The following is a 15,973-nucleotide window of genomic DNA, read 5'->3' as shown; positions in this document are numbered from 1 at the left end:
CCACTGCGACCTGTACACTCTCGTTGGCTGGCCCTCGCTTCATACTCGTTGCCAAACCCACTGGCTCCAGGTCATCTACAAGACCCTGCTAGGTAAAGTCCCGCTTATCTCAGCTCGCTGGTCACCATAGCAGCACCCACCTGTAGCACGCACTCCAGCAGGTATATCTCTCTGGTCAAAACCAATTCCTCCTTTGGCCGCTTCTCCTTCCAGTTCTCTGCTGCCAATGACTGGAACGAACTACAAAAATCTCTGAAACTGGAAACACTTATCTCCCTCACTAGCTTTAATTCCCTCACAGCACCAGCTGTCAGAGCAGCTCACAGATTACTGCACCTGTACATAGCCCATCTATAATTTAGCCCAAACAACTACCTCTTCCCCTACTGTATTTATTTATTTATTTTGCTCCTTTGCACCCCATTATTTCTATTTCTGCTTTGCACATTCTTCCACTGCAAATCTACCATTCCAGTGTTTTACTTGCTATATTGTATTTACTTCACCACCATGGCCTTTTTTGCCTTTACCTCCCTTATCTCACCTCATTTGCTCACATTGTATATAGACATATTTTTCTACTGTATTATTGACTTTATGTTTGTTTTACTCCATGTGTAACTCTGTGTTGTTGTATGTGTCGAACTGCTTTGCTTTAGCTTGGCCAGGTCGCAATTGTAAATGAGAACTGGTTCTCAACTTGCATACCTGGTTAAATAAAGGTGAAATTAAAAAATTATATATATGTTTTAAACACAGGCTGCCGACTAACACGGTAAATCAGGAGGATGTGTCATTCCCCCAAGTAAGTCTCAGGTCCTGGCTGACAAGATTCTGCTCTGATTTATCCTCAGATAAAAATGTCATCTAGGAAAATCGCGTCGCTCAGAAACAAGAGAAAGAAATGGTCCTTGGCTGAGTTAACCTGCAGACCTGGAGACTGGAAAGAGCTTGATGAATCAATGAGCTATTTCAGAACTGGAGGACTGACAGTCCTGGGAGACATCCCAAATGGCACCCTATTCCCTATATAGTGCACCACTTTTGAACAAATTGGCACCCTATTCCCTATATAGTGCACTACTTTTGAACCAAATGGCACCCTATTTCCTATATAGTGCACTACTTTTGAATAGAGCCCAAAGTAGTGCACTATACAGGGAATAGGGTGCCATTAGGGACACACTGAACTCACCTAAGGGGGTGAATGAAAGAAACAGCAGCTCCTGTCTGTCTGTGGGATGTGAGGGGGGAGAAGGCAGCTTGCCAAACAACTCACCTCTGGCTCACCGCTAACACACAGTGTAGGAACAACAGCGGGTCACGCAGGCAAGCTAGGTGCTCACAAAGGCAGATGGATTAAGCTGTGCTCTGCTGTTCCCTGGGCAGTTGTCTGTGCTCCTCAATGAGACACTGTCTAGTCCTGACAGGAAACTCCAAACAGGTGTTTGGCTGGATGTATGGGGGTTGTATGAGTGAGGGATGTACAGGGTAGCTGGTCAACAGCCAACCAAGTCAGCTACTATGTTCACCTGGCTGTTGAGTGTAGAATCACGACAAGGTCAGTTAACCCAATGAATCCCACCATCGCGCCGGCGTGATTTAGGAATTCTAATCCCTTTTAAACATTGTGTGTTTGGATTCGTCTATTTATTCTGCATCCGCTGGCAGCAACCATTAGTCTGCGTGATGAACAGGGGCTGAGCTAGATCAGTGTTTGTGAGACGAGGGCAGGTCCCGATGGAAGGGACCCGTGACCGGGGCCTTCTTCCAAAAAACATCTGTAGAGTCAGAATGGTTTGAGCTACAAACTATTAAAAACGATTTATGAAAAGCTGAGACTCACACGAATACGTAACATGTTTTTGTACTTGCACATGTAAACAATTTCTGTACTCACGGCGTTCATATAAATGTATTTTTATCAGGTTTATGATTTGACTGACTTTCAAATTTTTTTTTTTTTATGTTTTACATTTGTTAATAAAACTCATTAATGTAACTGTTTAAATGAAAAGCCGATTTTTACTGGGGTCTCAGGACTGATAGGGTTACGTGGAAATGATGTGCAATGCTACAAGTCAAGCACACGGGGGAGTGACAGAGAGATTTATATATAGAAAGAGTCGAGAGTCTATGTAATTTCCTTGGCTTACCACAATCATTTCCTGCAAAGTATTTGCAGGCTCTGAAATTACAGCTTTTTTGCTGTTGCTCAGCATGTGCTCTCGCTGCTCTTTAAAAAAAACAGCCCAGCTGCAGACAGCACAGTAGCTCGCAAAACACACTGTGAGAGGATATAAAGAGCCTTCATTAGCATTTCTGTTAAAGTGTGAGAGTATAAAGCCGCAAAAGCCATTTACTTCCGCGTTGTTTTGAAATTAGAAGCATCCGTTGAATGTGGAGGGATGAAACGGCTGGATGCCTGGGATTTCAATGTTGTACTTTATTGTAGTTGAGTATCTGAGTCATTTCAGCCCATTTAACTGTCAAGGCTGCTTATACAAATCATTCACAATGACAGAAAGTTTTTTTTCAACATCACACAGCCACAAAGTTTAGCTTGATACACTTGAAATACAGCGACATCCCAAATGAAAACTGGCTGGTTTCAAACTCTTTGAAGACTGATTTTCTCCATTGTTCTACAATGCTGGACAATACTGCCTCCTGTTGTTCAGTCCCTGTAAGCAGATATGACATGAACGTGACGGGAAAACCACAATGCCTAAGTCTATGGGGTGAAAGGGTAAAACGAAGGCTGACTTTCAAAAGAATGAGGGACATAGTGTCAGAATTCAGGCTGTATATGTGTAAGACACAATAACACACGGAGAAAGTTATCAGCCATTGACGTGACAATAACCAAATTAAACCTACAGTAAAATGTTATGATTACAATTTCCCTAAAGAACTGTCTACGTCAATGTTAGATTCTTAAAATTATCAGTTATCAGCTTTGCAAAAATTAAATTTAAAAGAAATGTATTTCTACACAGAGTTTAAGAAATATATTTATTATGAGGCTAAATTACAGCAATAGCCAAAACAAACTTAAAAATTTGACCAGCATCACATGTAAAAACCATTACACATAGAATTGAATTTAGTTTTTGTACAATGCTGTGCGGCTATAGGCTTATAACTGGATCAGAGGCCATGTGACCAACTAGAGGAAAGGATGCCATCTAGACAGGCACTGGTACAGCGGCTCAGGGGACTACTCGGGAGGCCTTCGACTATAGCTGCAGCTTGGAGCCCAGCCTACACGTCTACTGGGAACCAGCGAGCCAGAGCTTCAGTTAGCCTATTCTATTGCCTTCCTGGGGAGCTCTGGAGCCATGTGTGTCAAGCACATCAGAGTAGGAGTGCTGACGTTTTAGAATCACACATCACTGGGAAGGGAACTATGCTAGCTGTAGCTTGGAGCCCTGGGGTGTATTCATTAGTGCATACCATAGCAAAGTGTTTTGCAACGAAAAACAAAAACAAATGTTTCTTATCGGACAAGTTCAGGTTAGGTCCACCCCGTTTCAGCTGTTCGCTTCCGTTTGGTTCCTATTGAATACACCCCAGTTAACACCTCGGGGAGGCTAGCTGGCCAGAGCAATGAGCTATAGCCTATTTGTTGCCTTCCTAGGGAACTCTGTGTATAAAGCGGATCAGAGTAGTGGTGCTGATCTAGGATCAGGTCCCCCCTGTCCATGTACTTGTATTCAATGTGATTTAAAGGGCAAGAATGATCCTAAATCAGCAATTCTACTCTGAGACAGATACAGCCCCTGGACATTGTCTTCACGGTGTTATTACAACCCTCTCGGTCTTAAGGGTAATCAACCGTTCCGTTGCATATGTAGTCTGAACAACAAAATAACAAAAAAAATAATAACATTCCTTTCATTGCACTTTTGTTACAAATAAAGTGAAATTTACTGGCATGGAGGAACTTCGGTTGTCAGTTATGCAAATTGTTTCATTCAGTTTCTCTTCTAGAAGTTATTTTGCCTCTGAAAGTAAATGATAAATGAGCCTGTTTATACAACACTTTGTCTATGTGTCTGAATATAGGCTTTACTACAAACACACGTATGTTCAAATAAACACACTCTCATAAAACATGCGCGCGCACACACACACACACACACACACACACACACACACACACACACACACACACACACACACACACACACACACACACACACACACACACACACACGACAGAGAACTCACACTCAGCTGTCTGCTGTTGGAGAAACAGATTCCAAATGCAGGTGTCAGCAGCATGACAGCCAATCAGAGCTGACCATGTTCCAGTGTCAGCCAGTCAGAGCTGACCATGTTCCAGTGTCAGCCAATCAGAGCTGACCATGTTCCAGTGTCAGCCATTCTTTTATTTAACTAGGCAAGTCAGTTAAGAACAAATTCTTATTTACAATGACAGCCTCCCTCGGCCAAAACCTAACCTGGACGACACTAACCCGGACAACGCTGGGCCAATTGTGCGCCGCCCTATGGGACTCTCAATCACGGCCGGTTGAGATACAGCCTGGAATCGAACCAGGGTCTGTAGTGACGCCTCTAACACTGAGATGCAGTGCCTTAGACCGCTGCGCCCCTCGGGAGTCCACAGAGCTGACCATGTTCCAGCGTCAGCCAATCAGAGCTGACCATGTCACAGCGTCAGCCAATTAGAGGTGACCATGTTACAGTGTCAGCCAGTCAGAGGTGACCATATTACAGTGTCAGCCAGTCAGAGCTGACTATGTTACAGTGTCAGCCAGTCAGAGCTGACCATGTTACAGCGTCAGCCAATTAGAGGTGACCATGTTGCAGTGTCAGTGAAGGCCAGGTGAAGAGACCAGACATGCTGCTCAGTACATACACGGTGAACAGCTAAAATACATATTTGAAACATGAACAAGTGGTATACAGAATGTTCCATGATTTGATGGCTTGTCCCTTTATAATATCAGCAGCTGTGCCTAGTCTAGTAAGAAGAACATGTCCAGGAGAGAAAAGTAGAGTGTCAAGTGTCAACGAGGATGTCTTTAGTAGTGCAGAGTGGAGGGGTGGATTTCATCAGGAGAGGCAGCAGTATACACGGACATGGGAGTAGTATGCCATTCCAAATCATGCAATTTATTAAAGGGGTTTTTGTCCACCACTGTTTCCTAGTGGGACCGCTGGTTTGGTGAACAACAGGACAGGGTGTGGCCGACAGCGGATGGGTAAGGTAATCTATGTAGTACTATTAGGAGGAACAGCCCTCTGGCGGGCAGTCTTGGGCCTCTGGCGTGGGGGTGGAGGAGAGGTACGTTCGCTCCTGGATTCGGACGGTTGGGTCTCGGCCTGTGGAGAGCCGGTGTCGCCCAACATCTCACGCAGGAACTTGAACTTGGACAGGAAGAGCTGCCAGACAACATACCAACCTGAGGGGCCAAACAGAGCAAAGGTCATCCAGGAGAAAGTGAACACTGACTGTGCGTAAGAATCAAATAATGAACTTGTTGTATTTGAGTCAGTGACCACGGTTACATGCACACAGTATTCCGGATAGTAGCTCATATCCCGCTTAGGGCCTTATTCGGGATAAGCTGTTTACATGCACCTTTGATATCCCACTCACTAGTATCCATGAATAAACAGAATATTCCTCATTTAAATTCATATGGGTTAGAAGTGTAATATAATATTTACTCCTGCAGAATTGTGCATTTCTTGCAGTAAAATGATACAACAAATGTTAATTTTGTCTCGGGAACAGGACTGGAGAAATATGATTTATTTCTTTCAGCATCTCTTGAGAAAATATGAATATGTCTATAATGTGTTGTCTCCAGACAAACTGAAGTCAGCTTTTCATTTCCTTAAAACCGGTCAAACTGATTACATTTTGCACAGGACCAATCTTTCCACTGTTTTGGAGTTATTGTGTTTTCTCCCCGGTCCCTAAATGAAACAGACAACTTCACCAGTGTTAACTAGATTACTAATGCATTCATTCTATCAATGTATGACATTATTCTGGTGATAACTACTTTATTTAGTCTTCTGGGGCAACAAGTTATGACAGAAGAGAAGCTAAATTTATCCAACTTATAGTTGACCAACAAATGGCCTACCAAATGTCAGAAATGATGTCCTACCAAATGTCATAAATTATAAAAATGTCCTACCAAATGTCATAAATTATAAGCAAAAACTTCTCTAAAAAAGGAGTGAAAGTAGCCAGTAGGCTATATGGTCCAGTATGGAGTGTCAGCAAAACAAATCATACATGTTTCATGAGCTGAAATAAATAATATTATACGTACAAAAAGCTTACTAATCTCAAATGTGTTTACATCCCTGATAGTGAGCATTTCTTCTTTGCCAAGATAATCCATCCATCTGACAGGTGTGGCATATCAAGAAGCTGATTAAACAGCATGATCATTCAAATAAAAGGCCACACTAAAATGTGTAGTTTTGTCACACAACGCCACAAACGTCTTAAGTTTTGAGGGAGCGTGCAATTGGCATGACTGCAGGAATGTCCACCAGAGCTGTTTAACTGTTTGTTTTTTTAACTTGGCAAGAGTTGTCCACCAGAGCTGTTGCCAGAGGACTTAATGTTAATTTCCTACCATAAGCCGCCTCCAACGTCATTTTAGAGAATTTGGCAGTATGTCCAACCGGCCTCACAACCTCAGACCATGTGTAACCACGCCGGCCCAGGACCTCCACCAATTCATAACAGCTGAGGGGCTTAGCTACAAACAGGTGCTAACTACGAACCTATAATACCATGATGTGTATTGAGGTCTTGCACAGTCACTGCTCCTAAGTAAAGATTGTTAGCTGCAAACATGAGATCTTGATGATGTTGTATACGTACAGTAGCTAGTTATAATGGCAACGCTAGCTAGCTACTGTAGCTAACGGTTAGTTGATACATTTCGAAGCTGTGTCAGAAGTTCTCGTCAAATCTCAGTAACGTTAATCTCACAACATTCAAGAAAACTGAAAAATAACGAATGTAACACATTTGTTACTTACCAAAAACCATGAAGAGTAACGCGCACACAAGGGTGGCCACAATTACCAGCACAGTGAGACCAACGCTTTGCCACATTTTGTCTTCTTGTCAGTGCTTGCTAGCTAGCTCTAGTTACCAAGTAAGTAAACAGATGTTTACAGCTAGCTCGTTAAATCGCTTTAGTTTAGAGTTGAGTCCGTTAACTCATTCGACAGACTGACACTGACATACAGTTTACAGGTGTTGTTTGCCACATCATAAACGTTATAACATAATTCCTCGCTTCAACACGGGTGGATGAAGCTAACTAGTTGTTGTTATTAAGGAAAACAAACCCCTCATTTCCGATACGGTCAGCTGGCCAGACAGTCTGCCCCTCTGTAAAAATGTCAACGTCGCTTTGCTTTGCCTAAATCATGGACTGATAGCTAGGTATCACAGGAGGATGCAGTATCGTTCATATCTACGTTATTGCAAAATAAATACAGTACAGACAGAGACCAATGATTCATTGGTCTCGAAATGAAGCTGTGCATTGGGCTGAAGACCAGCATTGCCTTTTGGATACTGTAGTCCATTTCCTCACTTTGTAGTTCCACAAAACATGGGGCGAATCATAATAAGATATCAATTATTTATTAGTAACAGTTTATGAAGATATTAATTATGTGCGCATCTTAATAATATTTTGTAATTAATTGCATTTGTTTATTTTCACAATCATTGCAGCAGGGCAGCTATTTCCTCCAATCTAGTCAGCCTAGATTCAAAACATCTTTAAGTGACATATTTGGAGTGATTCGCACAACTGAAGCACAATTTGACAACTACAGATCAACAACTTTTTGTTGTTGTTGTTGATCTGGATCAATTTGCTGACATCTTCAGCCAAGTTGATGAAGGTCTTCATCATGTAACCAGGACATGTCTATTTTCACAGCTCCCAGTCAAATTCAAGAGGCACGTCTTTCATCTTCCCATGTAGATCTGGTCAAACCTCTCACTCTGGGCCACAGTGAACATAGTCTTCCAGTCCCCAACCTTCCCTGGTCAGAGACAAAACAGACAGCATTTTGAGGGCATTATTTTTAGTGATATTTTCCTTGTTGAATTTTGTAACCAATAGTTCAAATTGACTTCATGACTAACGCAATCTTTTTTTAATGTGGATCACATAGATGCCATACCTTTTCTAATAAAGGATCCACTTTGTTCAAAAAATTCTGGATGCTGTTTATCACGTCTAGCCTGTGGGTCTTCCTTCATGTTCTTGAAGGAGGATTTGTCCACGATTGTGTCAATGGTTTGGTCATCCAGCTTTTTTCCCAAGAAGTTTGATATCCTGACAACTGCGCCTCGTGTGTCCTGAAAGCAATTGTTATAGTTTGATTACTAGTCTCATCAATACACTGAGTATACAAAACATTAGGAACACCTCCCGTTTCCCCTCAGAACAGACTCAATTCGTCGGGGCATGGACTACAAGGTGTCGAAAGCATTCTACGGTTGTGTCAAGTTGGCTGGATGTCCTTTGGGTGGTGGACCATTCTGTATACACACAGGAAACTGTTAAGCATTAAAAAAACAGCAGCGTTACAGTTCTTGACACGTTCAAAGAGGTGTGCCTGGCATACCCTGTTCAAAGGCACTTCAATATTTTGTCTTTCCCATTCACCCTCTAAATGCCACACATACACCTCTCAGTTGTCTCAAGGCTTAACAAATATTATTTAACCTGTATCCCCCCCTTCATCTACACTGAGTGAAGTAGATTTAACAAATGACATCAATAAGGGACTATAGCTTTCACCTGGTCAGTCTACGTCATGGAAAGAGCATGTGTTCCTAATGTTTGCTCCGCTCAGTGTATCCACTGTTATGTCATCTCATCTATTATGGAAATTAACTTACCTTGATCATATCTTCATATCTCAAGGAAAGGATGTCAAATTCATCTTTGTGAGCATACCAATCAGCAACATGATCAAACCAAGAGCCCCCGACAACTAAGAAAGAAACATTATTAGGGTATTTCACATTGACACTTTGGACATGTTTTGAATCGGTTAAAAATGTGTTTAAACTTCTGAGATATACTCACCCTCCCCCTTGAGAAATTGAATCAGAAATGTATTAAAGTCAGGTTCGCTCTTAAGGACTTTCGTGAAATTTTGGAGATGAAATAAGGACACGGCAACATCCTTTGGGTTCCTGGCTATGTAGATCACCTTAATAAACAATTGACCCAATTAGAATGCAGCCTTATCAATATAACTTGAACACCACAATACAAAACTAATACAGTACATTGTAGATTCAATTGATGTAAATTAAATAATCTGTCAAATCTCATTGTTGGCATCCAGGTTTTTTTTAAATGTACAGTCAGTCTCTGAAGACTTTTTAAAAACATATTCATATATTCTGTCTGCGTACAGTTTTATTTAAACAATTATCAAAACATGGGTTTCACTGGCAGTTGTTGTTTTGCATTCATTGCATGTTATTTCTCTCTCTCTTACCTTTCCCTTCTCTCTCAGTCCTTGAGGGATCGAGGACAAATGTAAGTGAGACGCGAATGTTCTTGTTGATGGCTTGTTGTTGTCTATTTGTCTTATGTTTTTCTCAAGGAAGGGCACCAGTTCCTGGATTGGTTTGTTACTTCCCTCTGTCATTTGATCTCCATGATACAAAAGGGACAAAATATACTGTATCCATGTAGTTCCTGTGTTTTTAAAGAAATACAATCACAGAATTTGTCAGATCATGTTGCACATTCACGATACAATACCTAAATTCATGCAGAATTCAATAGATTGTGTAGTGTAGCCTATATGTCACTCTACAGTAAGTACTGTACAGGCCGATAACCTATGTCAGATGCATGGTCTTACCTGACCGTGGGTAAGTAACAGCAATGATGTCATCATCCCATATTTCAAATGTCTCCAGAGAATCAAGGTGTTGGACTTGATATACCCCTCTGACCAGGTTGATCCCCTTGTATGGGAAAAGCCCAAGGGCAGTAATCTGAATCTTCTGTTCCTCTCCCATCTTCAGTTAAAACAACTATTACAGCCTACAGTTAAAACAGCTATTACAGCCTAGTACAAAATGTTCCATGTGAAGTTGATACAAACAGAGACATATAATTTTTTCTTTTCTTTTTTTAACCCCTTTAATTCGATATCATTCTGAGATATACTTACCGCTTCCCTCAAGAAATTGAATCATCAGTCATGTTTGATACATTTCTGATTCATATGTATCAATCAGTCAAATGTATTTATAAAGCCCTTTTTACATTAGCCGAAGTCACAAAGTGCTATACAGAAACCCAGCCTAATACCCCAAATAGCAAGCAATGCAGATGTAGAAGCACGGTGGCCAGGAAAAACTCCCTAGAAAGGCAGGAACCTAGGAAGAAACCTAGAGAGAAACCAGGCTCTGAGGGTTGGCCAGTCCTCTTCTGACTGTGCCGGATGGAGATTATAACAGTACATAGCCAAGACGTTCAAACGTTCATAGATGACTAGCAGGGTCAAATAATAATAATCACAGTGGTTGTAGAGGGTGCAACAGGTCAGCACCTCAGGAGTAAATGTCAGTTGGCTTTTCATAGCCGATCATTCAGAGTTAGAGACAGCAGGTGCGATAGAAAGAGAGAGTCGAAAACAGCAGGTCCAGAACAAGTTAGCACGTCCGGTGAACAGGTCAGGGTACCATAGCCGCAGGCAGAACAGTTGAAACTGGAGCAGCAGCACAACCAGGTGGACTTGGGACAGCAAGGAGGGAGATGATTCGCCAAGACTCACACACCAAGATGGCGCACTGAACAAAGCTATGTAGAGCACCTCAAGATAAAAACGTAATATTCAAAATTGGTAAGTTAGACTAAATATTAGCACTACACAATCTGGTGGGTGATAACCTTCAATCTGGATAACAACATACAACAAATCTTAAAACTAGAGATATGTATCAACAAATAATACGAAAACAAGCAACACCCAAACATGATGGAGAGTAAGACAGGGGAACCTATTTCAAAATGAAAACGTGACTCTTCTATAGACACAGACGATTTAATATTTTCACCACCGGAAATGGTAAAGGTCGAAACCGATCTGTTAAAATCAATAAATGACAAAGTGGGTATACTTGAACTAGTCAGTAAGGATATACGCAAAAGAGTTGAAGGCAAGCCTCGAGATGAGTGATGAAAAATCTGCAACATTGGAGAAAGACACAAACAAGCTAAAAGGGACAGTCAATAAGATTGAAACCAAAGTTAATGAACTTAAAAAGGAGAACACCGTTCTAAAAGAAGCCTTACTTGACATACAGACTAGATCCATGAGAGAGAATCTGGTACTTACAGGTATCCAAGAGAAAGAAGGAGAAGTTCCTGAATCTGTAGTTAGAGAGTTCCTCCTTACAGCTCTTCAGATTCCACACGAAGCAATCGACAAAATCCAACTCGAACGTGTAGACCGCTTCGGACAGAGAGGGCACAGGTATGAACGCACACTCGTTGCCAAATTTGCTTTTTTTAAAGATAAAATCATGGTTCAAAGACTTGCTGGCATGAAAATTGGCAAAAACAGCTATTACAGCCTTCAGTTAAAACACCAATTACAGCCTACAGTTAAAACAGCTATTACAGCCTAGGACCAAGTGTTCCATGTGAAGTTAACACACTGTTCCTAGGCCGTCATTGAAAATAAGAATGTGTTCCTAACTAACTTGCCTAGTTAAATAAAGGTCAAATAAAAATACAAGCAGAGACATATTTTTTTTTTTTAATTAAAAATTAAACCCCTTCATCTCCATATCATTCTGAGATATACTTACCGTTTCCCTCAAGAAATTGAATCATCAGTCATGTTTGATACATTTCTGATTCATATGTATCAATCAATCAAATGTATTTATAAAGCCTTTTTTACATCAGCCGAAGTCACAAAGTGCTATTGAGAAACCCAGCCAAAAACCCCAAACAGCAAGCAATGCAGATGTAGAAGCACGGTGGCTAGGAAAAACTCCCTAGAAAGGCAGGAACCTATGAAGAAACCTAGACACTAACCAGGCTCTGAGGGTTGGCCAGTCCTCTTCTGGCTGTGCCGGGTGGAGATTATAACAGTACATGGCCAAGATGTTTAAACGTTCATAGATGACTAGCAGGGTCAAATAATAATAATCACAGTGGTTGTGGAGGGTGCAACAGGTCCGCACCTCAGGAGTAAATGTCAGTTGGCTTTTCATAGCCAATCATTCAGAGTTAGAGACAGCAGGTGCGATAGAGAGAGTCGAAAACAGCAGGTCCAGGACAACTAATTACCCATGGCACGAACCCGAGGGGGGCGCCAACCCGGACAGGAAGATCACATCAGTGACTCAACCCACTCAAGTGACGCACCCCTCCTAGGGACAAAATGGAAGAGCACCAGTAAGCCAGTGACTCAGCCCCCATAATAGGGTTAGAAGCAGAGAATCCCAGTGGAGAGAGGGGAACCGGACAGGCAGAGACAGCAATGGTGGTTCGTCGCTCCAGTGCCTTTCTGTTCACCTTCACACCTCTGGGCCAGACTACACTCCATCATAGGACCTACTGAAGAGATAAGTCTTCAATAAAGACTTAAAGGTCGAGAATGATCTGCGTCTCTCACATGGATAGGCAGACCATTCCATAAAATTGGGGCTCAATAGGAGAAATCCCTTTCTCCAGCTGTTTGCTTAGAAATTCTAGGGACAATAAGGAGGCCTGTGTCTTGTGACCGTAGCGTACGTGTAGGTATGTACGGCAGAACCAATTTGGAAAGATAGATAGGAGCAAGCCCATGTAATGCTTTGTAGGTTAGCAGTAAAACCTTGAAATCAGCCCTAGCCATAACAGGAAGCCAGTGTAGAGAGGCTAGCACTGGATTAATATGATCCAATTTTTTGTTTCTAGTCAAGATTCTAGCAGCCGTGTTTAGCACTAACTGAAGTTTATTTAGTTCTTTAGCCGGGTAGCCGGAAAGTAGAGCATTGCAGTAGTCTAATCTAGAAGTGACAAAAGCATGGATACATTTTTCTGCATCATTTTTGGACAGAAAGTTTCTGATTTTTGCAATGTTACGTAGTTGGAAAAAAGCTGTCCTTGACACAGTCTTGATATGTTCGTCAAAAGAGAGATCAGGGTCCAGAGTTACGCCGAGGTCCTTCACAGTTTTATTTGAGACGACTGTACAACCATTAAGATTAATAGTCACATCCAACAGAATATATCTTTGTTTCTTGGGTCCTAGAACTAGCATCTCTGTTTTGTCCGAGTTTTTAAAAGAATTCCGCAATCCAAATTAAATCAAATAAAATGTTATTGGTCACATACACATGGTTAGCAGATGTTAATGGGAGTGTAGCGAAATGCTTGTGCTTCTATTTCCAACAGTGCAGTAATATGTAACAAATAATTGAACAATTCCCAACAACTACCTAATACACACAAATCTAACAAGAAATCTAACAACTCCCCAACAACTACCTAATACACACAAATCTAAAGGGGTGAATGAGAATATGTACATATAAATATATGGATGTGCGATGGCCGAGCGGCATAGGCAAGGTGCAGTAGATGGTATAAAATACAGTATATACATGTGATATGAGTAATGTAAGATATGTAAACATTATTAAAGTGGCATTATTTTAAGTCGCGTTGTTTAATTAAAGTGACTAGTGATCCCGGATCCGGGATAACTGTCATCAGAAACGCTGACTAGCATAGCCTAGCCTAGCGCCACAGGGATATAATATAATTTCATGAAATCACAAGTCCAATACAGCAAATGAAAGATAAACATCTTGTGAATCCAGCCAACATGTCCGATTTTTAAAACGTTTTACAGCGAAAACACAACATATATTTATGTTAGCTCCCCACAATATCCAAAAACACACTGCCATTTTTTCACAGCAAAGATAGCTTTCACAAAACCCACAAATAGAGATAAAATGAATCACTAACCTTTGAACAACTTCATCAGATGACAGTCATATGACATCATGTTATACAATACATTTATGTTTTGTTCGATTATGTGCATATTTATAGCCACAAACCATGTTCAGAAATGGCTCCAAAATAGCGAAAGTAATTACAGATAGCCACGTGAAATACAGAAATACTCATCATAAACTTTGATGAAAAATACATGTTTAACATATAATTAAAGATACACTGGTTCTTAATGCAACCGCTGTGTTAGATTTAAAAAATAACTTTAGTAAAAAGCACAGCATGCAATAATCTGAGACAGCGCTCAGCCATTCTCCACCCTGTTGGAGTCAACAGAAATACGAAATTACATCATAAATAGTCCCTTACCTTTGATGATCTTTCATCAGAATGCAGTGCCAGGAATCCTAGTTCCACAATAAATAGTTTTTTTGTTTTATAATGTCCATTACTTCTGTCGAATTAGCAACTTTGGCTAGCATGTGTAGTTCACATGACCATAGAACTTTACGCTAATGAACGAAAACTTCAAAAAGTGATATTACAAATCGAATAAACTGGTCAAACTCAGTTGAGAATCAATCTTCAGGATGTTTTTCTCATATATATCAAATAACGTCCCAGACGGAGCATTTCTTCATGTCTATCTAACGCATTACAGACAAGGACATGACATTCCCAATGTGCGTGGCCGAGAACTGGCAATATGCCTGACCTGTCACTCCAAAGGCTCTCATTCGGTCCCACATCAGGCTAGACGCTTCATTCCACGTTCTACTGCCTGTTGACATCTAGTGGAAGGCGTATGAAGTGCATACAGATCCATAAATATAAGGCAATTGAATAGGCGATGCCTTTCACAGCGACCCATTTCAGAATTTTCACTTCCTGTTTGGAAGTTTGCCTGCCATATGAGTTCTGTTTTACTCACAGATATAATTCAAACAGTTTTAGAAACTTCAGAGTGTTTTCTATCCAATAGTAATAATAATATGCATATCATATGATCTAGGACAGAGTATGAGGCCGTTTAATTTGGGCACCAATTCCTCCAAAAGTGAAAATGTCGCCCCCTAGTTCTAAGAAGTGTCCAGTTATTGGGTCTCAATGTGGGCAGCAGCCTCTCTGACGTAATGATTGCTGTTTAGCAATCTGATAGCCTTGAGACAGAAGCTGTTTCTCAATCTCTCGGTCCCAGCTTTGATGCACCTGTACTGACCTCGCCTTCTGGATGTCAGCAGGTTGAACAGGCAGTGGCTCGGATGATTGATGTCCTTGATGATCTTTTTGGACTTCCTGTGACATCGGGTGCTGTAGATGTCATGGAGGGCAGATAGTTTACTACCGGTAATGCGTTGTGCAGATCGCACCACCCTCTGGAGAGCCTTGCGGTTGAGGGCGGTGCAGTTGCCGTTCCAGGCTGTGATACAGCCCGACAGGATGCTCTCGACTGTGCATCTGTAAAGTTTTGTCAGGTTTTTGGGTGACAAGTCAAATTTCTTCAGACTCCTGAGGTTGAAGAGATGCTGTTGCGCCTTCTTCACCACACTGTCTGTGTGTTCTGACCATTTCAGTTTGTGTGTGATCTGTATGCCCAGGAACTCAAAACTTTCCACCTTCTCCACTGCTGACCCTTTGATGTGGGTAGGAGGGTGCTCTGTTTCCTGAAGTCCACGATCATCATGAAGTCCACGGTTGTTTTCCTGACACCACATTCCGAGTGCCCTCACCTCCTCCCTGTAGGCTGTCTCATCATTGTTGGTGATCAAGCCCACTACTGTTGTGTCGTCTGCAAACTTGATGATTGAGTTGGAGGCGTGCATGGCCACGCAGTCATGGGTGAACAGGGAGTACAGGAGAGGGCTGAGCGCACACCCTTGTGGGGCACCTCTGTTCAGGGTAAGTGAAGTGGTGCTGTTGTTTCCTACCCCACCTGGGGGCGGCCCGTC

At 41.6% G+C, this 15,973-nt stretch overlaps 2 protein-coding genes across 3 annotated transcripts; both read right to left on the bottom strand.

Annotated features, from left to right (window-relative positions):
* Nucleotides 1–2,422: 2,422 nt before the first annotated feature.
* LOC139555262 (small integral membrane protein 13) lies at nt 2,423–7,564 on the bottom strand. Its single transcript, XM_071368921.1, has 2 exons — nt 7,042–7,564; nt 2,423–5,432 (listed from the first exon to the last, which is right to left on the bottom strand). Exons 1-2 carry the CDS (start codon nt 7,115–7,117, stop codon nt 5,242–5,244), a joined length of 267 nt encoding a protein of 88 aa, XP_071225022.1. The 5' UTR covers nt 7,118–7,564; the 3' UTR covers nt 2,423–5,241.
* A 77-nt stretch (nt 7,565–7,641) lies between these two features.
* LOC139555260 (amine sulfotransferase-like) lies at nt 7,642–13,990 on the bottom strand. 2 transcript variants are annotated; one of them, XM_071368920.1, is made up of 7 exons: nt 11,401–13,988; nt 9,916–10,021; nt 9,544–9,746; nt 9,123–9,249; nt 8,933–9,027; nt 8,209–8,386; nt 7,642–8,067 (listed from the first exon to the last, which is right to left on the bottom strand). In XM_071368920.1, exons 3-7 carry the CDS (start codon nt 9,694–9,696, stop codon nt 7,991–7,993), a joined length of 630 nt encoding a protein of 209 aa, XP_071225021.1. In that variant the 5' UTR covers nt 9,697–9,746; nt 9,916–10,021; nt 11,401–13,988; the 3' UTR covers nt 7,642–7,990. The 2 variants fall into 2 exon arrangements, with proteins under 2 accessions (XP_071225021.1, XP_071225020.1); XM_071368919.1 differs by having other exon boundaries at nt 9,916–13,990.
* Nucleotides 13,991–15,973: the final 1,983 nt, after the last annotated feature.

Source organism: Salvelinus alpinus, chromosome 26 (assembly GCF_045679555.1).
Source record: "Salvelinus alpinus chromosome 26, SLU_Salpinus.1, whole genome shotgun sequence".
Lineage (NCBI taxonomy): Eukaryota > Metazoa > Chordata > Actinopteri > Salmoniformes > Salmonidae > Salvelinus > Salvelinus alpinus.
The sequence above is the reverse complement of the archived record's forward strand: the minus strand, read 5'-3'. Positions and strand labels throughout refer to the sequence as shown.